The sequence below is a fragment of the Pelodiscus sinensis genome, chromosome 2, assembly GCF_049634645.1.
Source record: "Pelodiscus sinensis isolate JC-2024 chromosome 2, ASM4963464v1, whole genome shotgun sequence".
NCBI lineage: Eukaryota > Metazoa > Chordata > Testudines > Trionychidae > Pelodiscus > Pelodiscus sinensis.
Window position 1 is genome coordinate 251,247,829 of NC_134712.1, and position 24,261 is coordinate 251,272,089.

Below are 24,261 nucleotides of genomic sequence, written 5' to 3' on the forward strand. Positions count from 1 at the left end.
GAAAAACTTGCCAGCTGTCTACACTGGTCACTTGAATTTCTGGAAAAGCACTGACAATCACATGTAAGATCGTTAGTGCTTTTCCGGAAATACTATGCTGCTCCCGTTCGGGCAAAAGTCTTTTTCCAGAAGACTTTTGCGCAAAAGGGCCACGGTAGACAGCACAGTACTGTTTTCTGCAAAAAAAAAAAAAAAAAAGCCCCGATCGCAAAAATGGCGATCGGGGCTTTTTTGCGGAAAACCGCGTCTAGATTGACCACAGACGCTTTTCTGCAAAAAGTGCTTTTGCGGAAAAGCATCCTGCCAATCTAGACGTGCTTTTCCTAAAATGCTTTTAACGGAAAGCTTTTCCGTTAAAAGCATTTTCGGAAAATCATGTCAGTGTAGACGTAGCCCTAGTGTCTTGTGCCTCGAAGTGCGTGTTGTGGAGGAAGTGTGACAGCAATACAGAAGCGTAGCATTATCATTGCTGCATTTTCTATTGGCCCATCCAACTCCAACCTGTGTTCAGTCACTGTCTGCTCCCAGCCAGGCGCTGATCACTAACTGAACCGAGTCTGCCCAGTTAGGACTGTAACTTTGTTCCGTGCGGGGGCCCGATTGTTTCACAGCACCGTGCACACCAGTGAGGGGCAGCCGAGGCTAGTGAGAGGGTTGCATGAGTGGCCGTCATTCATCTCCGTCTGCCGCAAAATTGTTGTAACCAAGACCATCTCTTGGGATAGGGTAGTTTTGCTAATTGCACTTGTGCATCTAGAGTTTCTGGGATGTGCCGATTGAACTTTAGCAATGCTTTGATTGGATGCACAAGGCTCTTACAGTCAACGTTGCGTGCGATCAGCACGCACCCCACTTCACGCGCCCTGGAAGTGTGTGTTGCTTTTGTAAGATCAGTTGGAAAAATACTATGTGGATGAAAACCAGTGGAATCTGGCAACCCTGCATGTAGGCAAAGGTAAACAAAATGTCTCACGGGTCACACTTAGAACCCCAATGGGCCACATGTGGCCCTCGGGCCGTAAGTTGCCCACCACTGATGTACTGACGGTGCTGTACAAACAGTAACAGCGCAGCTGATAGGCAGCAGTTAGCGTTGCCTGCTTCACACATTAAAATTGCCAGCGGGACCTCCAGAAATCCTGAGGGTGTCTTTAAAAATCACGAGATTTTTTTTTTTAAAATGTAAAAAGTTTAGGGATTTTTACATGGTGCATCCAGTGTTGGCTTTTCAAACTTTCCTTTGCCACCACAAGAGCTAGAAACTCGTCTTAGGTTTTAGATGAAAGCTGAGATTCTTGAAGAGGGCGCATGAGTCCAGGACCTGTGGCCTTTAAGAGAAACACCAAGTAGGATGACACGTGCAATACGATTTCAAGAGTTGGCAGCCAGAAAGAGTCTTTTCTTGGCCATGGATCAAAAAGAGGGAGGGAAATATTTATTTCTGATGTGCTGCATATCAAGTGAATCCTCCCATCTCCCCAGAGTCACTTAAGCCCAGTGGCACTGGCGTGAAATGTAGCCGTTAGAGCTGCTCTTCCTGTATCTTCGCTGTGTTTCCTTTTGCTGAGTACAGAATCTTCCAGGAACCTGCTGGGTCCACTCTGAAGCTCACAGGTGATGGGCCCAGACATTGATGCGTTACCGTGGCGTTCCATGGTTTAGAGCTGGGCTCATCAAAATGGGGTGATGGAGTAAGACAGGAAGGCCCCCAGCTTGCTTTGTCTTGTGAAACATTCCCCCCCGAAAATGATAGAGCACATGCACTGGCAGAGAGCACATCCGAATGTTTCACAGCTGGAGGCTGGATTGTTGGCATAGCATGTTGTAAGGGTTACATCCTCAGCGGATGTAGCTCCGTTAACTGCAGTTGAGCTAGGCTGGACTCTGGCCCTATCAGCTGAACAAGGAAGGGGCGGGGCTTCAAGGAAGGGGTGGGGTGGTAGATCTTGGCTTGTTCTGTCATTTAAAAAGTGATCTTGGGTGTAAAAAGGTTGGAGACCACTGCACTACAAGAATACTACAACAATATCCGAAACAGGGGGAAAAAAAGAGGTAAGGAAAGTAGAAGACTCCATCAATTAAGAGATCTTGGACTCATGGTGGACAGGATAGTGGGGGCTGATATGTGAGTGAATTACGGCAATTCGGAGTCAAGTCAGGGGAACGGAGGGGTGCAGTAGGCTTAGGACAGTGGTTCTCAATCCGTTTGGCCCGCAGCCCGCTCTGCTCAATGCAGATCTTTCCGCGGACCACCAGCCAGCCACCCATGATGACAAAATGGCTGCAGGAGTGGGCTGAGGGTGCAAGGTCTGGCCATGCAGGTGGGTGCAGGAGCAGGCTGAGAGTGGAGGGAACTGGCTGGGATTCCGGCCAATGGGAGCAGCGGGAAAAGCCTCCAGGTGAGCCGTTTCCTGTGCTGCCATTTCCGCAGCTGGGGAAAGGGTGAGTAGCAGCTCATGGAGCCACTTCCTCCCACCACAAGCTGGATCCGACCCGCAAGGCTTGGGATTTCTTTGGGGCTCTGGGAGGGGAGTGGGGGTTAGTGGGTTGCAGCAGGGGGCAGATACATCAGGTTTCTATGTAAGAGCATCAGAATGGCCAGACTGGTCAGACCAAAGGTTCATCTAGCCCAGGATGCTGTCCTCTGACCGTGGCCAATGCCAGGTGCTTCAGAGGCTATGAAAACAACAGGCAATCACTGAGTGATTCCTCCTATTACCCATTCCCAGCTCCTGGGAAACATGTGGATCGTGCTAGATCCGGGGCTGGTCTTACCATGAGGTGCACTGAGGCAGCTGCCTCAGGTGCCAGACTGGGGAAGGGAGGAGAGCGCCACTAGCACCCAGAGAATTGAGACCTTTCAAAGTTTTGGCCCAAGTGAAGGGATATGGGGGCATCATTTGAGCTCCTTGCCTCAGGTGCCAAAATGTTGTGGGCCGGCCCTGGCTAGATCCCTGTGCACCCTGGCTTATAACCACTGAGGGACCTATTCTTCATGATTGTATCTAGTTCTTTTTTGAACCCTGTTATAGTCTTGTCCTTCATAACATCCTCTGGCAAGGAGTTCCACAGGTTGACTGCAAAGAAATACTTTCTTTTGTTTGTTTTAAATGTGCTGCCTATTAATTTCTTTGAGTGACTCCTAGTTCTTGTCTTATTTGAAGGAGTACATAATACTTCCATATTCAGTTTTTCTACACCATTTGTGATTGTATAGGCTTCTGTCATATCTCCTCCTTAATTATCTCGTTTCCAAACTGAAAAGCCCCAGTCTTTTTATCTTCCTTATATGAAATGTGATCTATATTCCTAATAATTTCTGTTGCCCTTCTTGTCCCCTTTCCAAATCCAATGTCTAGGAGATGGGATGATCAAATCTACACACAGTGTTCAGTACGTGGGTGTGCCACGGTTTTATACAGAGGCAATATGATATTTCTGTCTTATCCATCCCTTTCCTAATGAGTCCCAGCATTCTGTTAGTTTTTTGATTGCCACTAGACATGGAGAGAGAAAACCCCGCAGTCTAGCCCTACCCTTGGTCTCGAGGGCCATGAGTTGCTTGTACCACATGTCACCTGCTGCATTTTGATTCAGTAAACTGGACCAACCCCCAGCTCTGCTGCTGGACTTCTGCCTGCATTCTTTGTACGCTTGCAGAGCTTTTGTTTCTTCCTTTGTTGATTCCTTGCTTTAGGGGGCGGAGGGGAAGGAGTTGTCAAAAGTTGAGAGTATGTGTGTTAGGTGTATCTGCCTTCCTCCCTGAACTCCATCGCACAACTCCCGTTTGCTGCTCCTGTTCGCTGACCGGTCATTGGCACAATTTATCTAGGTCAAGTCAACACAAAAGGGGAAGGTTGAATCAAGATATTCAACTCCAGCTATGTTCATTATGTAGCTGGAGTCAATGCACCTTGATTCGAGTTTCCCCACAGCGAGAGACAGTTCCTGTCGGCTTCCCTTACTCCTCGCAAGAGCAGGAGTACCAGCCATCTACAAGAGTACCCTCTGAGTTAGATTTAGCAGGTCTTTACTAGACCCGCTAAATCAAACTTCGAAAGATCAATCGCAGCAGCATCAAGCTTGCCCGGAGTGAAGACGTGGCCCTAGGAACCCAGTGGAGTCTCTTGTGTTTGCAGTCCTTAAGTTAAGACTGAATGACCCACAGTGCCTCTTTCAAATAAACAGTGCTCGATGCAGAACTTGTGTGAGGTTCTATGGCCTGTGTAATGCAGGAGGTCAAACTAGATGATTCTGGACTCTTCTCTGACCTTAAATTTTGTAAATCTCTCCACAGAGCTGTTGCTTGTATGCCCTGTGCTCTACTAGCTGTGGACAATCACAGGTGGCAGAGGTTTAAGATGGAGGGGTTTCTCTCTTGCTGGGGGTGATTAAATCCCCGCCAGGCACTGCCCCATCACTAGATGACACATTATAGGACCTAGAACGGGGCTGGGCAAAATACCGCCTGGGGCCCAGATCTGGCAACCCAAGCCACTAGATCTGGCCCACAGACCCCCCCTTCCAGGGCCCTCGGGCACGCAGCTGCCGCGGTTTAAAGTGCAGTCCGTGCGGCTCTACTCTCTTGCTCTGCAGGCAGGGGGAGGCTTTGTGTGATCTCCCCACCCCCAGCCCAATCCTCAGCTCCTATTGGCTGGTTGTTTCCAGTCAATAGGAGCTGAGAGATTGGCCTGGAGGATGGGGGTAGCGCAAGCCTCTTCGCCCTCCCAGAGCTGAGAGCCACGTGGAGGGAGCAGCCTGCAGTTTCTATCAATCTAGGGCTGCAGCAGGTAGAGGCCAGCCTGCCTTGGGGGTGCTGCAGGGCTGCTGGCCAGGAGACATTTAGGTAAGCGCCTCCCAGCCAGAACCTGTCTCTGGCACCCCTGCCCCTCCCGCACCCCAACTCCCTCCCCCAGGTCACCATCCAGACCCTCTGCACCCCTTTGTCCCAGGTCACAATTCCCACCCAGACCCTGTACCCCCTCCTGCACTCCTCCCCTGGGCCAGAATTCTCTCCTGCACCCAAACACCCTCCCAGACCCTGCACCCCATTCCCTTGCCGCAATCTACATCCCCTTTTTCCCTTCTCCCAGGTCACACTTCCCTCCAGACTTTGCACCTTCTCCAAGAGCCCCTCTCCTAGTTCAGAATCCTCTCTTGCACCCATACTCCCTCCCTGACCCTACAGCCCAATCCCCTGACCTAGGTCACAACCCCCTCCTTCACGCAAACTCCCTCTCAGACCTCACACTGTCTCCTGCACCCCAGTCTCTTACCTGCACCCTTCTGCACCCAATCTCCATCCTAAACCCTACACCCCATGCACAGAAAAGTACAGCCCTTTCCAAAATCTTGGGAGTGTCCCCCCCCACCCCACCCACCAAAAATTATTGCCCACCCCGATCTAGGACTTTTTCTTCTTGAAAGAAAGGGGAGGTACAGCTATTGAGGGAGCAACCATTTATATTGTTCTCCAGTCTAGGGCTGCTACTAAACAGCTGCTGTGTGACTTTAAATTTTTCAGGTGATGCCTGGCCTTAGGCAACAAGAAATAATGACAAACTTAAATCATCCTAAGCAGGGTGGGTAATGAGTTAAATAACGTGAGCTGGAGTGTTCTGTACTGTAATTGTGTAATTGCCTTTAGCAGGTGTGTGGCTTTGGCAGGCAGAATCCAGCACCTTTTCAGAGACAGCTGTGGGAACTTGGGCTGTGCCTGTTCTCTGTCCCAGCACATGGAGACAGCAAAGCCAGCTGCTTTTCAAGTGAGCAGCAAAACTCCCCCTGACTTCCGTAGATCCATTCTGGGGCTGGCGTAGGAGCCCCGAGTGGAAATGTTCCCAGGCAGGCGGCTAAAGAAACCAGATTTAACTCGTGAGGCTGAGTAGCATCTGCTGTATTTTCCATTAGCTGGAGAAGTGGCTATTGATTTGTTTGGAGAGTTTGCTGACCCTGCTGGGCAGAGGAGCTGGAGACGAGAGGATGACTTATCCCAGGCACTTAACATCAGGAAAACTGCCCTGCTTACTGCTTTTTTTTTTCTCTTTTGCATCTTCATTTAATGAGCATAAAAAGGACCGAACTTTTGGTTCTGGCCTCTTCACCATGCTAGGAGCCTCCCATTCTCTAAGGCCATGGTTCTCAGGTCTGCGGACAACTAGTGGTCCATGACCATCTTGCAGGTGGGCCGCAGGCTCTGGGCTTGCCCCCATCTTGCAGGGAGGAGCCTGTGCTGGTGTTCCAGCCCTGCACTTGCCCCCCATGAGGTTGGAGCACTAGTGCTGGCTTCCCAGTGTGGTGGGGGGGGGGGGGGGGAGGTCCTGAGTCTTGCGAGTTGGATCTAGCTCTGCACGTTGCTGCTTTCCCTCCTCTCCCCTTGGGGAACGGCTGCACAGGTATCCCAGCCAATGGGAGCCGCGGGGGTTGCAAAGCCAGGTAAGCGCTTCCCCCATCCTCCTCATGTCCAGACCCCCACCCCGCTCCTGCACCCTCCCTTCCAGCCCCTCACCCCCATGCTGCTGCCTCTATCAGCAGCAGCAGTGTGGGGTGGGAGGCAGGGGAGTCTCGCAGCGGGCCCAGGCTCACTGTGGGCAGAGGCTGCTCCGCATCCCATGGAGCAGCCCCTGTCCGCGGGGGTGATCTCAGCGGGACCAGCTGCCCGGCTCAGTTCTGGCTCTTGCCAGGTCTGGGAGCTACCACCGCTGCAGCTCTGCAGTTTGAACATAGGAGGAGCCAGGCTGCCTGCTCTTACTACATTTAAACTGCAGAGCCGCAGCAGGGGTTAACTTTCCTCTGAGACCCGGCCCCGCCTTGGAACCTGAACCTTGTGCTCTCCTGGCTCACAGCCCCCCGCTTTGAGCCCCTGGCTTCCTACTCCCTTCTGAAGGCAGAGCTACTCAACACGTGGCCCACAGGTGGGATTCTCTGAACATGGCCTCCACTGGGAACATGCTCCACATTGGCAAAGCATCTCCCAGGCGGGGTGAGTGCTGAAAGATGCCAGCAGACGGGTTGGCTGGAACAGACGGGTACAGGGTGTCGGCGTTTCTAGCCCCCAGGGAGGAGGTGCCGGGAGCACTGGGGCATTGTGGGAAGTACTGGCTGCTTAGCCTTGTGCGCAGAGCCTGAGAGGTGCTGACTGGCTCACACTGGTCACGTTTAGGTCTGGCACCACGACGGACTCCCACATGGGGACATCAGCCCTGCTGGGAATCCAGGACGGGGCTCCCGGGCACCTGTCCTTTTTCACCTCTCATGTCCAGCCTGACTCACCCAGCTCCCTGCCCGCCACAGGTTGGAGCGCTCTGGCTTGGAAACTTTTCTTTTTACAGGAAAATCACCCCAAGAAACGCACAACCTGAAGTTTCAAGCTAAACACCCAAAACACCGGTCTATAATTTCCTTTTGAATAAGGAGAATTAAAAATGGCAACAAAGAAGAGACACTTGTTGGATGAACACAGGGGTTTCAACCTTGTTTGGGAGATGGAATTCACTTTTGCAGAGAGAAATGGAAAACCAGTGCGTCGTCTTTGTCAAAAGACTATCGCTGCGTTAAAGAAAACAAACCTGCAACGACACCATAAATCAAAGACTTGTATCCACCTGACAGCAATTTAAGGAAAACTAAGGCTATGTCTAGACTACAGTTTTTCCAGGTTAAAAACTGTTCCACGTTCAGGAAATGCATTTTCTCTTTCGCTTTTTTTGCAGAAGAGCAAATGCGCTCTTTCGGAAGCCCCTGTATTCCTCATTCCACAAGGAATAAAAGGGGTCTTCTGAAAGAGGGTTTTTTTCCGACATTTGGTCCAGGCTAGATGAGCCAAATGTCGGAAAAACCTCTTCCGACAAAAGAATCAGAAAAAGCTACGCAAAATGCGGAGTGCATTTTGCATAGCTTTTTCCGAAAAAAAGTAGCAGTGTAGACCTAGCCTAAGATATGTTTCTTACTGGAAGGCTACTGTACGCAACAAGATATGTTCCCTTCGCAAGTTAAAGATAGTGATGCTGTTACAAAAGCCTCCTTCAAAATGGCTTGGCACATAGATAAATCGAAAAGACCTTTTATCAAAGGTGATTTGCTGAAGCAGTGCTTCTTGGACTGCAGCGAATTACTTCTTGCAGAATTTAAAAACAAAGAGGATCTAGTTAAACATCAAAACTGCAAATGTCTCATTCAACTGTAGGAAGATGAATTGAAAGCATTTCAGGCGATCTGTTTTCTAAATTGCTAAGACATTGAAAGCATTGAGTATTTCAGTCTGGCAATGGACGAATCTACTGATCGTTCAGATATAGCTCATAATCTGGGTGCATTTTTTCAATGGCAAAAAGTAGGTGGAAGAAAGGCTTACTCTGCTACCTTTGACGGGTCAAACGAGGGGAAAGGATGTTTATTCTGTGCTGATGGCATTTTTTGAAGGACCAGGAAAATGCATTGATTTGAAGAAGCTTACTTCGGGAACAACGGATGGCGCTTCCTCCATGCTTGGAAAAGAGACGGGGCTAATTGCTTTGCTGAAGAAAAATCCACAGTTTCCAGATTTCTTTTCATACCATTGCATTCTGCACCAAGAACAGTTATGCAGCAAACTGAAGAGAGGATTTCTCAAGAGCACGATGAGTAGGGTAACACAAATCGTCAACTTCATTGTTGCAAATGCCTTGAAACAGACAGTTTCGAGCGTTAGTTGAGGAGTACAAAACACAGTATGGTGACGTGGCAGTGCTTGCAGAAGTTGGCTGAGTCGAGGCAGGGTGTTAGATCGGTTTATGGATCTACTGCCTGCTGAACGCGTGTTTTTGGAGGCAAAGAATCTCTAGGATTTACTGTTGTGTTTAGACGAAGAGACATTCCTGCTAAACGTGGCTTTTCTCACTGATATGACAGGCCACTTAAATGCACTTTATCTTAAACTTCAAGGCAAAGAAAAAACCTGCCTTCTCTGATGCGCAGTGTTTCTGCATTTGAAACAAAACTGGCCCTTTTTGCAGAAAAACTTCATGAGAGAGATTTAACTCACTTTCCCATCCTCAACTCGCAAATGACACAGCTGAATGAACATGCATCTTTTTTGCCTGATTTTTTTACGGAGCACATACCAGAGCTAAAAACCAAATTTTCTTCTCGTGCTCTAGATGTTAAATCTCTGAAGACAGTTCCTGAATTTACTGAAAATCCATTTTCAGTTGAGGTAAAGGCAGTCTCACTTTCAGCAGTGAGATTTGGTGTTGAGTGGGCCACATTTGAAGGAAAGATGCTAGAACTGCAAAACAATAGTATTCTCAAAGCTAGGCATAAGGAAGAAGACACAAACATTTTGGATGATCTATGTACAGGAAGACATGTACCCTGCATTACTGAAATGTGCTAAAAAAAAGTGCTAACTTGCTTTGAGTCTACATATGTCAGTGAAAGTTCATTCTCCTCCATGGGAGTCATCAAGTCAAAACTGTGCACTTCTCTTACTGACAGACATCTGACCGACTGTCTCCGTGCTGCTACAATGGAATACAAGCCTGATGTGAAACAGCTGGTGAAAAGTTTGCAGACACAATCTTCACATGGATTGTTCTTATACGCCAATAAATTCCAGTACTGTATTGGCAGTTTTTGTTTGATTTGTTAAAATTGTGAAGCCAAAACAAAAAAATAGTCAATACAATGGTCTTCTGTTGATATGTGTTTTAGTAGTTAAATTCCTGGATTGTCATTGCTCATTAAAAGTGCTGTCATATGGGTGGAAATCAGGTAGATATTGCATTTTATTATCAGCAGAACTGACTTAAATGGGACCTGTGTGTTATGTAGTCTTGCCTTAATCTTTGTATTCATGCCTGTCAGTATGAAAGAAGCTATTTGTATATATATTTGCTTGTACTGTATATGCAACCACACTTAAGTTGCGGCCCTCAACATGTGCTGTGAGTGTCATTGTGGCCCCCAGGGCTTCCAAAGTTGAGTAGCCCTGCTGAAAGGTCTCTTTTTTGGTCACTACCACTTTGGCCCTTAGGTTGTCTGAGATCAGGGTGCTCACACCGGAGCCCTCATGTGCAATCTGTGTAACCCATATAAAGACAAGGTCCAGCTGCGTCCACACCCGGCTTTTCTGCCCAACGTCGTCTCCACACGAGTCATGGCATCTTTCTTCTGGTCTTCTCCCCAGAGTCTGATGTTCTGATGTGGTGGGTGAGGAATGCAGGCTCCATGTTAAATGGGTTTTGGCCTTCTCTGTAGAGAGAATAAGGCTGTTCCACAAGTCCCTGCAACTGTCTGTTGCTGATCCAATGAAGGATTGTCCAGTGCTCACTCAGAGAGTCTTGTCCTGGTTGCAGCTTGTATGCGCTACTGCTTTGAGCAGGTGAAGGCAGCCTCCACTCTGCTAGGAGACAGGCCTCTTCGGGGGCCTTGCTCACTCAAGTGCTGATCCCGGATATTGGCCATGCCACATTTGCCTCACGGTAGGCACTGATCCAGCTGGCTCAAGCTGATGCTGGCTTCGGCAGAGCAGCACTACAGTTGGCAGGACTGTGAACACCGAGCCTGCCTCCTGGGATGCCACTTTTGAGTCCCCTACAATAGAATCGACATGAGCAAGCGTAACCGCCACTGGGCCGATTTGAACCCTGGACCTCTGAAGTGGAGTAGAGGAGCCTCTACCCTGTGAGCTAAAAGCCAGCTGGCTCCCAGCCCATGCTGTAGAAGTCTCTTGGTCTTAACTGTTGCTGTGGTCTAGGTACCATTTGCATTGCTCAGTAACCACACTAGGGCTACGTCTACACTGGCATGATTTTCCGGAAATGCTTTTAACGGAAAAGTTTTCTGTTAAAAGCATTTTCGGAAAAGCGCATCTAGATTGGCAGGACGCTTTTCTGCAAAAGCACTTTTTGCGGAAAAGCGTCCATGGGCAATCGAGACGCTTTTTTGCGCAAAACAAATCTCAGCTGTCTACACTGGCCCTTTTGCGCAAAAGTTTTGCGCAAAAGGGACTATTGCCCGAACGGGAGCAGCATAGTATTTCTGCAAGAAGCACTGATTTCTTACAGTAGGAAGTTGGTGCTTTTGTGGAAATTCAAGCAGCCAGTGTAGACAGCCGGCAAGCTTTTCCGGAAAAGCGGCTGATTTTCCGGAAAAACTGGCCAGTCTAGACACAGCCTAGGTGTGTGGGTTACACAAGCACTCGAAGAAATAAAAGCGGTACTGAACTGTTCTTCTTCCAGATGTGTTGTATGTGTCCAGTCCGTTATCTGCCCTCTTGCCCCTCAGTCAGAACTGGTGACAAGAAGGAACTGAGAGGGTGCAGGACCTGATACGCCGCCCCATGAGCCTGGCATGCCAGGTGGTGCTGCCAGCAGCCCTACGGGTCCTGCTGAGGTAAAAGTCTCCGACGGCCGCACATGTGGGTGTTCTCACACCTACGACGGAATGGACGTGAGCGATGCATCTCAAAGAACAAATGTTACAAAAAGATGAATAGCTGTTTTTTTAGCAACAGAGAGGTAGCCGTGTTAGTCTGATCTTGGTAAAACAAAAAAAGCAATCATGTAGCACTTGAAAGACTAACGAGATGGTTTATTAGGTGATGAGCTTTCGTGGGGCAGACCCACTTCTTCAGATCATATTCTGAAAGTGAATTGGCATGACTAGAGAACATGACCTATGAAGCCAGGCTTCATGAACTGGGCTTGTTTAGTTTGGAAAAAAGAAGATTAAGGGGGGACATGATAGCGGTTTTCAAATATCTAAAAGGGTGTCACAAGGAGGAAGGCGAAAATTTGTTCCTCTTGGTTTCTGAGGACAGGACAAGGAGTAATGGGCTTAAAGTGCAGCAGGGGAGGTTTAGATTGGACATTAGGAAAAAATTCCTAACTGTCAGGGTGGTCAAATATTGGAATAAATTGCCAAGGGAGGTGGTGGAATCTCCCTCTCTGGAGATATTTAAGAACAGGTTAGATAGACATCTGTCAGGGATGGTGTAGACGGAGCTTGGTCCTGCCTTGAGGGCGGGGGGCTGGACTCGATGACCTCTTGAGGTCCCTTCCAGTCCTATTATTCTATGATTCTATGATTCTATGATTATATAAAAGAGGGATACAATGAAGACATAAACAAATTACACAGTAAGGAATCAGCTACATAGGACAGAAGGTGAGGGCGAGGAGACGAGGAAGAGACAGGGAAGAAGGAAATTGCTTATTGTAAGAGTCCATTAAGTGGCTAATCTGGAGTTACTATGAATATCAAGAGGTGGGGAAACAAAAAACAGGACTATGTAGCACTTTAGAGACTAACAAGATGGTTTATTAGGTGATGAGCTTTCGTGGGCCAGACCCACTTCCTCAGATGTAATGTGTAAGGTAATTATCATCTAAATTAACGCCCATTTGCAACTCGTTGAATTTTAGCATTAATAAAAGTTCTGAAGTCTCCCTCGGTAATCTGGTGTTAAAGTCTCTTTGAAGTAAGCCGCATGTTGTCAGGTCTTTAAGAGAAAGGCCAGTTTGATTAACATGTTGGCTAACAGGGTTCTCTGTGTGGAGATGTCTGATTTGTGTGCATTGATTCTCTGGCAAAGTGACTGACCGGTTTGTCCAATATACATCGCAGAGGGACATTGCTGGCACATAATGGCATATATCACCTTGCTGGACGTACAGGAATAGGAGCCCTTGATCATATAACTGACATGGTTAGGTCCAGTGATAGTAAATATGTGGACAAAGCTGGCAACGGGGTTTGTTGCAAGGGAACAGTTATCCAGGTATTATTAGGCAGGTACAGAACAACCCCTCCAACTGCATGGCTGTGTTATTCTGCTATAACAGGGCTGGTTTCGGTTGGACTTAAACTCCTTCCCGAGCAACGTGAGCTAAGCTGAAAAAAAAGTTATTCTTGCACCAGAATAAGTGAATGCCCATGCAGGGGGTTACGCCAGGGTGGGTATCACTGGTTAAATTCACACCTTAGCTCAGTGGTTTTCAAACTTTTTATCTCGTGACCCAGTTGAAGAAAATTGTTGATGCCGCAACTCAACGTCATTTGACTAGAGTATGGGCTCCGGGGTGGGGCTGAGGATGAGAGCTTAGTTGTGTAGGAAGGGGGGGGTATCCAGCTTTTTGGGGGGGGCGGTAAGGGCTGGGGCAGGAAGGGCTTATCTGGAGTAGCTTCTGGTCAGCAGTGCAGCGGGGGGCTAAGGCAGCTTCCTGCCTCTCCTAGCGCCATAGACCATGCTGCGCTCCAGCAGCAAGCAGCAGATTCCCGGCCAGTGGGAGTGCGGAGCTCGTGTTTGGAGCAGGGATAGTGCATGGAGCCCTGTGCGCCCTCTCCCCTCCTACCCAGGAGCTGGACCTGCTGCCGGCTACTTCTGCGGCACAGCACAGTCTGCAGTGCCAGCCAGGCAGGTAGCTGCTTTAGCGCCCCCCACTGGTCCCCCTGCAGCAATGATGCCCAGCCTGACATTCCACACCCCAGTACTTAGAGTGGTTGGACCAGCTCTCCAGCCCCAGCTCCCTGTGCGTGTGTTAGACAATAATTGTTTGTTGTCTGCAGCCCCTGGGCTTATCTCGCTGTAAGGCATGTGGGGGGGGGGGGCTGGGTCAGGCACAGCTTTTCACTACAGTGAGCGGGCTGGGCTGCCTTGCTGTATCCAGCCCTGAGTGCCGCCGTGGTTTGGATTATGCTAAGCTCACAGGCGCTAAGTTGTAGGTGGGGAGGGAAGCAGCTGAAATGACGACAAGCCGACATGCTAATTTGGTTCCTTGTGTGGTTTGAGGAAAGGAACCAAATCGACCCTCCGGTCTTTTACTATGAATTCCAGCCCTTGGGTGGAGCATGGTCTCTGCCTGCCGGCGGAGACAGATGCCGAGGGCACACGGGTTCTCTCGTGGCTTTCCCCAGCCTCGGCGCGAGAGGTGCGTGATGTAGGCCTGGCCCTGTGGAGCAGGAGGAGCCATAGCACGGAGGAGCCTGCTGACGGGGGCAGGTTTGCTCTCTTGGTAAGGCCCTATTTACCTTGCCAGTGCGGGGCAAAAGGGATGTTCCTGTAAGGAGAGACTCACGCCCATGGTCTTCTGAGTTGCTTCTGAAACAGACCAGGTTTGTAGGGAATGTGGTCTCCCCTCTCCATGCGCTGACATCACACCGATTAACTCCCAGAGAGAGAGAGAGACAGAGAGAGTGAGTAGGGAGGGAAAAAATCCTGCAACCTGGCTTATTCACCCTCCCGGAGCCATGTAGCTCAGTGGTTTTCAAACTCAGGGTCGCGACCCAGGACCGGGTGGTGGAATGTCGGGCACTGGGTCTCGTTGCTGCAGGGGGATCAGTGGGGGGCGCTAACGCAGCTCCCTGCCTGTCCTGGCACCGCAGACTGCGCTGTGCCCAAGAAGCAGCCGGCAGCAGGACCAACTCCTAGGTGTGTGTGGGAAGAGCGCACAGGGCTTTGTGCACTGCCCCTGCCCCAAGCACTAGCTCCACACTCCCATTGGCTGGGAACCTGCTGGGGTGCAGCATGGTCTGCAGTGCCAGGAAAGGCAGGAAGCTGCCTTAGCCGCCCCCCCCCCCCCCCCCGCTGCACTGCTGAGTGGGAGCCACTCAAGGAAAGCCCTTCCTGCCCCAGCCCTGACCCCCCGAAAGCCGGAGCCCCCCCTCCCCCCCACCAAATATCTCATCCTCAGCCCCACTCCAGAGCCCACACTCTGGTCAAATTCTGTTGGGTTCCAGCATCAACAATTTTCTTCAAGTGGGTCATGAGAAAAAAAGTTTGGAAACCGCTGATGTAGCTGGTCCTGCCGCCAGAGGTCTTTCAGCTGGCCACAGAGCAGGCAGGGCAAAGGAATGCAGCCAGGCCGCCCGGCCAGCCAACCTGCCTTCCCAGGGGAACTGAAGGGCCGGGAGGAAAGTGCAGTCCTCCGAAGCTGTTCAGCTCTTGGAGGCTTTGCTGAGACGGATGACGCGGGCTAGTGTTCTGCAGGGAGGGTCTTGTGGACCCGAGAACTCTCCGTACCTGGGGGTGTGGTCACAACACAGGACGCTCTCCAGTGGTGAAAGGCTTCATTTCAATTCCTTTCAGCCTCCCCGTGCAATGAGCGCGTCACTGAACCGGTGGCTGAAAAAGGCCAAGCGGCTAGAAGTGCTCACCAGGCCACGCGGCAGAGGGTCCCCTACTTGGAGTCTTTGTGCATCAGGCATTGGACTGAGAATCAGGAGACTCGGATTTCTCTTCCTGGCTTTGCCCCTGGCTTCCAAGTCACTTCCCCTCTGCCTGCCTCAGTTTCTCCCTCTGTAAGAGGAGGATATTGACACTGGCCTCTATGGCAAAGGGCTTGGATGTCACTGTGACAGCGCTAGAGTTTTATCACTGGTTTATTTCAATCCCGAGACGACGTCCTTCTAAAAGTAACGCTCTAGTACAGCCACAAGTTACAGAGCTTGGGTGAACTGAGGTGGCCGATATATGGTGGGATCACAAAGATCCCCTCTGGCCATTCTGTTGTGGGGATAAGCCATGGGATTCTTGTACATCTCTTGTGGCTTGGTTTTGTTCCCCCCTTGCATTATGGCCGACGTGCCTCAGTTTGGACCTGGAGACACTTTCATTGCCTCCGTTGGTTCAGTCTGTTCTCTTCTATGTATGTTCTTACACCATACTCCTCGCTTTCGTAGCTGAACGGCGTTGGGTTGCGCACGAAGCAGCTAACCTCCATCACGTGCTGTTTGTTCTCTCCAGGGGAGAAGCGTTTGCCGTTTTGGTTATTTTTTGATACCGATGGCTCTGTGTTTTATATTCGAGAAGGCAAGGTCTAAATGCACCTCGCACTGGGAGCAGAAAGCGGGGAGGTTAGTAATGGCCCTCAACTCCTGAGGGAGTTCATTTCACAGTCTCCAGCTAGCCCCTCTGAAAGCGCTGTCTCCCGCTGAAAGCGCAGGCAAGTTTTACCCCACTCCTAGAGATTTCCATCAGGCCAGTGGAGCAGCATTGTGGTCTTCGTGGTGGCGCTTTAGACGGCCTTCTAGAGCTCCATTGAGCGAGCACCTGGAAGATACGGACTGAGACCTTGAGCCTGAATTCCTGTTCTCCCAGTGTTGAGAGCAGAGGACGGACTTGATGGTTCGTGGTAGACTGTGTTGATGAGGAAACATGCGGCGTTCTGTACTAGTTGGAGTTTCCTAAGCACTGACGTTTCCACGCCCCAGTATATTGCATAGTTTTAGGCCAGCTAAGAAGCATGAATAACTGAGGCTAGGTCACCATAGGCCAGGATAAGACAGTCTGCTAGGCAATTGGAGATGTTAGGAAGCGTTATTCATGGCTGCTGTTCTGTGAAAGCTTGGCATGAGCAAGGAACCCATGAGGACAGGTTGTATCTCCGAAAACAGGCAATCTCTGGTCCAACAACATCCATGGAGCCTAAGGCCAGGAGGGCCAGACAGGGCCTGGGACACCAGGGGTGGTAGCCTGGCTGGGAGCAGGCAGGACCGGGGCTAGAGCCCCTGGCAGCCCGTGGCAAATGGGGCCAGGACTGGAGTCTCCTGGCAGTCCCCTGGGAGCGTGGGGCTGGGACCGGAGCCCCACAGCAGGAGCCAGAGTCTAAGCCACCTAGGGGAGCCGGAAGCAGCTGGGCGAGCAGCCTAGCCAGGTTGAGGAGGGGGGAGAGGGAGACAGGGTGCTTGTGGGACACACTGCCGGCAGCAGGCAGTGGGTTTGGGGGCCAGTGGCAGGGGACTGCCCCGGTACAGCAAATTATCTCATTCGGGACCACTCAGGTCCCGACTGTGCTGGACCAGGGAGGTCCAACTTGTACTCCTAAACCCTGGGCTGAATGGACCTATGGCTGGGAGCGGGGGAGGAGGGTTGTTAACCAAAGGAGATTGCACCGTGCTGTCTGCAGACTCCTCAAAATGCTTTCCTCTGCCCATCAACATGACTTCTGTCTGGTTCTGCTCCACCAGCTGTTCTTCAGCCATGAGCTGATCCTGTCCAAGCTCTGCACCATCTTGATTGCAGAGATATGGTCATACGTGGTGAAGGGTTAGGTAGAGATGCGAGCATCTCCAAAAATAAGGGCACCGCACAAGGCACTTAGCCAGCTGTGCAATGCTGTACTCTGTGGTGGTGAAATATTTTCTTCCAGACCCCTCTGGACAACAGCTTCCACCCTGAAGCATGAATCTGATTACCTTGACCTTCTCTTGCATGAAAATAAAAGTTGTGGATCATAAGAATGACCATGCCTTTCTTAAAACAAACTAGCTGTTGTATTTTACTTTGCTGTCCTGCAACAGTGAGTTCCACAGGTGAGTAGGTGGTGTGTGTGTGTGTGTGTGTGTGTGTGTGTGTGTGTGTGTGTGTGTGTGTGTGTGTGTGCGCGCGCCTGCGGGTACATATTTCCTTTTATTTGTCCTAAGGCTAATGAGTAACATTTGAAATTGTCCATGGAACTTAGGTTCCTGAGTCGCTGTGGAAAATGGGGCTTTTGCAAATTTTACCCAAAATATTCAGATTTGGGTATTTAAAGTGAGGCACTACATTCTTATTTAGACACCTGATTTTCAGAGGCTCAGCTCCTTTTGTGAGTAACTGAGTCTTTATCATCTCTGAAAATCAAGTGCCTGCAGTAAGAAGTTAGGTGCCTCACTTCAAGCCACCCAGGTTAGAAAATTTTGTTAGGCTTAAAGTCACCAGTCCTTAATGGAATTGTGTATTTGGGCTATTTCGTATATATGTTTATACACACACGCATATCTGGGTACCGTGAAGATCAATGCCTTAGTAAAATCTTGGACAGCTAGGACTGTACCGGAGGCAGGGAAAGAGTTAATCTTTCTAGCATCTGAAATCTTCATCCAAAGTTCTAGGTCACTGACAGATTCTGACTCTGTCTCTCCCTCCCCTCCTCTCTGCTGCTTCTCTGCCAGGACCAAAGGAAGACAGAAGGTAATTGCTGCTCACAGATGTGGCTGGGAATTACTTTCGCTGGGAGCCCATTGCTGCTTGTTTCTCAGGGCAGTTGTTAGGAGGCGTCTTTAATCCACTGCTTGCGAATAAAAAGCACAACACTTCTAATAAGTGAGATTAGCGAGTGCTGTCGGGAGGGGGAGGCTAACGATGCATGCCTGTCTAGCATCCAGGCCTAGATTCTCCTGGGCATGTTCTTATCTCACTACTTTATTATGGTGGATTTTTGATCAGTTGAAACAAAGAACCAAGGGGCTAAAGCTATAAAGTGTTCTAAGAAAGCAGGCCTGACTTCAATTAAGACTCCTTTTAAGCCACTGTAGTAACATAAAAGGGCCTTAAAGTGGGTGGAACATGCTCTACTGTGTAGTGAGGCTGCCTGGCTGGGGTGTAGTAACTCCTTGCCAGCCCTGCTCAGAGCCCCAGCATAGGAGGAAAGAGCTGGTGGAAATTTTTCCATCAGAACTGTTTAGCTGGAAAATGGGGGTTTCGGTTCAAATAGATTTTTCTCAGAAATTATCTGTTTTCCACTCATACTTTTTTGTTGGTTTGTTTGGGTTTTTTTGTTTGGGAGGGTGGAATGGAAACAAACTCATGGACCCCAAAATTGAAATATTTTTACGGAAAGCCACAAATGGTATCATGGGAGATGTTGTTAGACTGGGCAGACCCGCCTAAAGAGGAAAAATGGAAGCATGCCGTACCTGAACGAGAACTCCTATGAGGCTCTGGAGCAGTGCATCCAAAATGGAATATTTTTGTTTTAGGCTAAATTTGTTTGTGTTTCAGATTTTTCTGTTGACTGTTTGGGGTTTGGGAAAAAATGATTCTTTTTTTTCATCAACGTTTTCTGTAGAAAAAAGCCCATTTTCTGACCAGCTCTAGGAGGCAAATTGGGGGCGTGATCATGAAAACTGTTCTCTTCTTCGTGTCGACCGGAGGCTGCTCTGCTGTATGGAGAGATCTGTGCAGGTCCCTGACCAATACAGAGAATAGAGCTGGATGGGCCATGATCTTTTGTTCCTGCAAAAAATTATGATGAAAATGAAAAATCTTGGTTTTTTTCTTGTTGAAATTGTTCTGTAAAAGAACTTTCCCCCATTTTCTTTAAAAAAAAAAAAAAAAAAAAAACCTGAAAAATCCTCATTTTTGGTCAAAACTAGGGGGGGGGGGTGTTTTCTGCTGAAATGTTTTTGTTTCACTTTGCCAAAAGAAAGCCCAACCCAGAAATATTTTGATTTGGGGGGCTGAAATTGTTCAGCTTTTATTTTGACATTGAGAACCCAAAGAATGTTGCTGGCAGCTGATACTTCCCGAGGAGGTTTCTGTTTTGACAACAAAGCCATTTTTTCATGGGAGGGGAAAAACATTTTTGAATGAAAAACACTGACCAGCCATAATGGGGAGTGCAAAGAGAGCTTAAAGTCCTCTCTGTCCCTTACCTGCATGCTCTGTCCCTCTGCCCAGCACAGTTAAGGCACAACTGGGAATTCGTCCATTCCTTCTGGGCATTTGTGGCTCATGCTTATGGCACAGCAGGGATGAAGACACTAGAATTAAACGTGCTGTAGTGGAGACGGACCTCAATCCGAGCCCAGACTCCGGCTGTGTGATGGGGGCATTCTGTATCCGGAGCAAACAGCTTTGCAGCCATAGTCCAGCTGTGACTCTGCCCATTTGCTTAGTGGCTCAGGTGTTCCTTGGTTTCTGTTTTGAAGGACCATTTTCATAGAATCATAGGACTGGAAGGGACCTCGAGAGGTCATCGAGTCCAGCCCCCCGCCCTCAAGGCAGGACCAAGCTCCGTCTACACCATCCCTGACAGATGTCTATCTAACCTGTTCTTAAATATCTCCAGAGAGGGAGATTCCACCACCTCCCTTGGCAATTTATTCCAATATTTGACCACCCTGACAGGAATTTTTTCCTAATGTCCAATCTAAACCTCCCCTGCTGCACTTTAAGCCCATTACTCCTTGTCCTGTCCTCAGAAACCAAGAGGAACAAATTTTCTCCTTCCTCCTTGTGACACCTTTTTAGATATTTGAAAACCGCTATCATGTCCCCCCTTAATCTTCTTTTTCCAAACTAAACAAGCCCAGTTCATGAAGCCTGGCTTCATAGGTCATGTTCTCTAGACCTTTAATCATTCTTGTCGCTCTTCTCTGTACCCTTTCCAATTTCTCCACATCTTTCTTGAAATGTGGCGCCCAGAACTGGACACAGTACTCCAGCTGAGCCCTAACTAGTACAGAGTAGAGCGGCAGAATGACTTCACGAGTTTTGCTTACAACACACCTATTGATACAACCTAGAATCATATTTGCTTTTTTTTGCAACAGCATCACACTGTTGACTCATATTCAACTTGTGGTCCACTATGACCCCTAGATCCCTTTCCGCCATGCTCCTTCCTAGACAGTCGCTTCCCATCTTGTATGTATGGAACTGATTGTTCCTTCCTAAGTGGAGAACTTTGCATTTCTCTTTATTAAACTTCATCCTGTTTACCTCTGACCATTTCTCTAACTTGCTAAGGTCATTTTGAATTATGTCCCTATCCTCCAAAGAAGTTGCAACCCCACCCAGTTTGGTATCATCTGCAAACTTAATAAGCGTACTCTCTATCCCAATATCTACATCATTGATGAAGATATCGAACAGTACGGGTCCCAAAACAGACCCATGCGGAACTCCACTTGTTATCCCTTTCCAGCAGGATTTAGCACCGTTAACAACAACTCTTTGACTGCGGTTATCCAGCCAATTATGCACCCACCTTATCGTGGCCCTATCTAAGTTATATTTGCCTAGTTTATCAATAAGAATATCATGCGAGACCGTATCAAATGCCTTACTAAAGTCTAGGTATATGACATCCACCGCTTCTCCCTTATCCACAAGGCTCGTTATCCTATCAAAGAAAGCTATCAGATTTTGGCCCGTTCAGTGGCTGCGTTGGAACATAATGACGGATAGTTGATGGGGGGAGGGCGTTCCGCCATCTCTGGCGACGTAGGTTTGTTGTCTCAATCCAGATTCCAGGGAGCAGGTGTCAGTTGAGCCACAAACCACAATTGTGTTTATCATAAATGGCTGGCAGCTTCCACAGAACTCTCCTGATCTCCCCTTTCACACTGTGGAAGAGCCTGCGTAGCCCAATGGTTCTCAGACTGAGGATTAGGGCCCCTAAAGGGAGTCAAGGGGTTATGACATGGTTCGTGAGTTGTCCGCTTCCACCACAAACCCCACTTTGTCTCCAGCATGTATAATGGTGTTAAATATATACTAGGGGGCTGCGCCCCCTGCTTGCTATGCTCGCCAACCCCCTCTCTGCGGCTACTTTTGCTTCAAGAGAGCCTGTTGTGACTGATGATTTGATGACGTCATTCTGTCGCCTGGCAGGAAAAACTTTTTTATAGAGAGAGACAGACAATAAAAAAGAGTTTTATAAGGAGCGGGGGGAGGGGATTGTTGCATGAACGGAGTCTCCAGTATAAAAATTTGAGAACCACTGGTGGAGCCAGATTCTCAAGGAACTTGTGCTAACGTCAACACGGGGGCTTTGTCTCGTTCTAGTGGCCAGGCCTTGTAATAAGATTTGAGTCGAGCTTGTCACAGAAGCTCATAACACTATCTATATTTTTGTTAGTCTCTCAGGTGTCCCTGGACTATTTGTTGTTTTTCAGTCAGCGATTGCATTTATGGACCTGGGTTTTCAGCCACGGCAGTAGAGCTTCATGCTTTTGAAGTCGGAGGTCTCCAGTTCAGACTGCACCACTAACTAGGGTGGGTGGGTGAGGCGAGGGGGACATCCTGTTCTCTCAGGGCAAAGATCCACCACCACAGATAATAATAAAGCTTGATGCTTGCAAGGTGCCGGGCATACAGGGATCTCAAAGCATTTTATGGAAGTGGGCTGATGTTCAGAATTGTGAAGGGACGACACAAGGGAGGTGGTTGACTGCCGGATCGTGAGGCGGAGAAGTTGTCAGCCATGGAGGCGAGCCAGGCGTATTAGCTGTCAATGTGTGATCTGACTGTGAAGTGAAGCTGTCTCTCTTGGCATGTAGCTTCTGTTTGGGGGAGGGGGAGGAGGAAGGGACCATTTAACGGAAACGGTTTTTTGGTCCTGAATTATTGCCTCTCCTCTCTCCCCACAGCTGATAGTTGAAAAGACAACTGACTACCCTGCCGCTGAATACTCTCTGGTGGAGGATGTAGCCCTCCACTTCACGTGTTTGATGGACAGACTGAACGAGCAGCGCCTGTTTCAGCCGGACCTGTGCGACGTAGACATCGTTCTCGTTCAGCAGAAGAGTATCTTCCCCGCCCACAAGGGGGTCCTGGCCGCTTACAGCCAGTTCTTCCACTCTCTCTTCACCCAGAACAAGCAGCTGCAGCGGGTAGAGCTCTCCCTGGAGGCCCTGACTTCCCAGGGCCTCCAGCAGATCCTCAACTTCATCTACACCTCCAAGCTGCTGGTGAACGCCGGCAATGTGCAGGACGTCCTGAACGCCGCGGCCGTGCTGCAGATGAACAACATCGCCTCCTCCTGTCAGGAGCTCATCAACACCAGGTCCCTCAGCCTGGCCCTGGCCGGCAACATGGCCTTGCCCCCCGACGCCTGCGGCAACACCGCCCCCCCGCAGTACTACTGTGAGATTAAGCAGGAGGTGGATTCTCCGCATCCCAAAATCTACGCCCGGGAAGGAAACGATCCCTACTCGGTGAGAGTAGAGGACAGGGTGGGTGGAGGCGGCAACCAACACCTCCCAGCCGTGGCTGCCAAGCAGTATTACAAGGAGGAGAAGGACAGTGGCCTGGCCACCATATGTAAGATGGAAGGTGGGGAGTCTGAGGAGGATGTGGACAGCCAAGGTTCTTACAACCGAGAGCAGATCATTGTGGAGGTGAACCTCAACAACCAAACCCTCAATGTCTCCAAGGGGCCGGAAGGGAAGCCCAGTGCCAGTGAAGCCGCAACAGTGATCAGCCGGCCCAAGGGCGATGGGCGTGACACGGAGGAGGAGGGGGAAGAGGAGAACGAGGAAGCGGGGGAGGAGGAGGAAGAGGAAGATGCTGAGGTGGGGGAGGAGGAAGAGGAGGAGCACAGTGACGAGGAAGACCTGGAGGAGACCACCGAGGAGGAGGAGGAAGAGGACGACGACGAAGAGGCGTCCGAAGCAAAAAGGGAAAAATCTGGACAGCCCCGCAGGGGGAGCAGGGCGTCCAAGGCCACTAAGTCCACCATGTCCACCAGGTCCCAGGATCTGGCCAAGGCGGTGGAGGAAGAGGAGGGCCAGCGGGGAAGGAAGAGGAAAAAGGAGCAGGACGGGCTAGGTCCAAAAGTCAAGCTGGAGGAGAAGCAGCACTACCCCTGTAAGAAGTGCCCCCGCATCTTCAACAACCGCTGGTACCTGGAGAAGCACATGAACGTCACCCACAGCCGCATGCAGATCTGCGACAAGTGTGGCAAGCGCTTCTTGCTGGAGAGCGAGCTCCTGCTGCACCACCAGACGGACTGCGAGAAGAACATCCAGGTGAGCTGCTGGCATGTTCTGCCTGGCCCCAGGCGCTCTGTGCCACCCCCTGGTGACATGCCAGAGGGGTGCAGGGATGGGGCATGGTACTCCCCCAGCAGAGCCACGAGTGATGCTCCAGGTATTCTGAAACTGCAGATGGTACTCCGTATGCCGGAGGGATTTGTGTATAGGGTTGCCAGGTGTCCGGTATTGACCCGGACAGTCTGGTATTTTCACCTCCTGTCAAGTAAAGAAATTCAGAAAATACCGGACACCTAAAATATCCATTATTTTCTGCTTTTTGAGGTTTTTTTCCCCTGGCTAGGAGGCAAAAATCCCGCCGAGGGAGGCAAAATGGTGGCTGGCAAAAAAAGCCTCAAAAGCATTTCTTAATGGAGCCACACTGGGTTGGGTTTTTTAATTTATTTTTTGAGGTCCTTTTTTTTTGCTCAACAATTTTGGTCTCCTCCCTTTTTTTTTCTCAACAGAATTTTTTTCCCCGCTGTTTTTTTTGGGGGGGTGGGTCAGTATTTTTGGTTAAACCATCTGGCAACCCTATTTGTGTATTATCCTGGGGTTCTGGCTTCCAGTTATCCAGCACTGCCCAGCCCCAATGGGTGGGGAAGAGAGGCAATAAGTGATCTACTCTGCGTGGCTGCCTTGTAACAGGAATAGAACCACTGAGGTACAGTAGAGGCCTGGCCCCAAATACTGTGGGGTTACTTTATCCTTCTGAGCTACTGCTGCAGAGCCTTGTGTGGGTTGAACCTCTCTAGTCTGGCA

General features: G+C 49.6%; 1 protein-coding gene across 2 annotated transcripts in view; it reads left to right on the top strand.

Moving 5' to 3' along the window:
- ZBTB47 (zinc finger and BTB domain containing 47) overlaps positions 1-24,261 on the top strand; it is an 84,303-nt gene that overhangs the window by 34,631 nt on the left and 25,411 nt on the right. For both annotated transcript variants that reach the window (XM_075922895.1, XM_075922896.1), the window contains exon 2: positions 22,117-23,496. In XM_075922895.1, the coding sequence (XP_075779010.1) occupies positions 22,117-23,496 (1,380 nt within the window). The remainder of the gene's footprint in view (positions 1-22,116; positions 23,497-24,261) is intronic.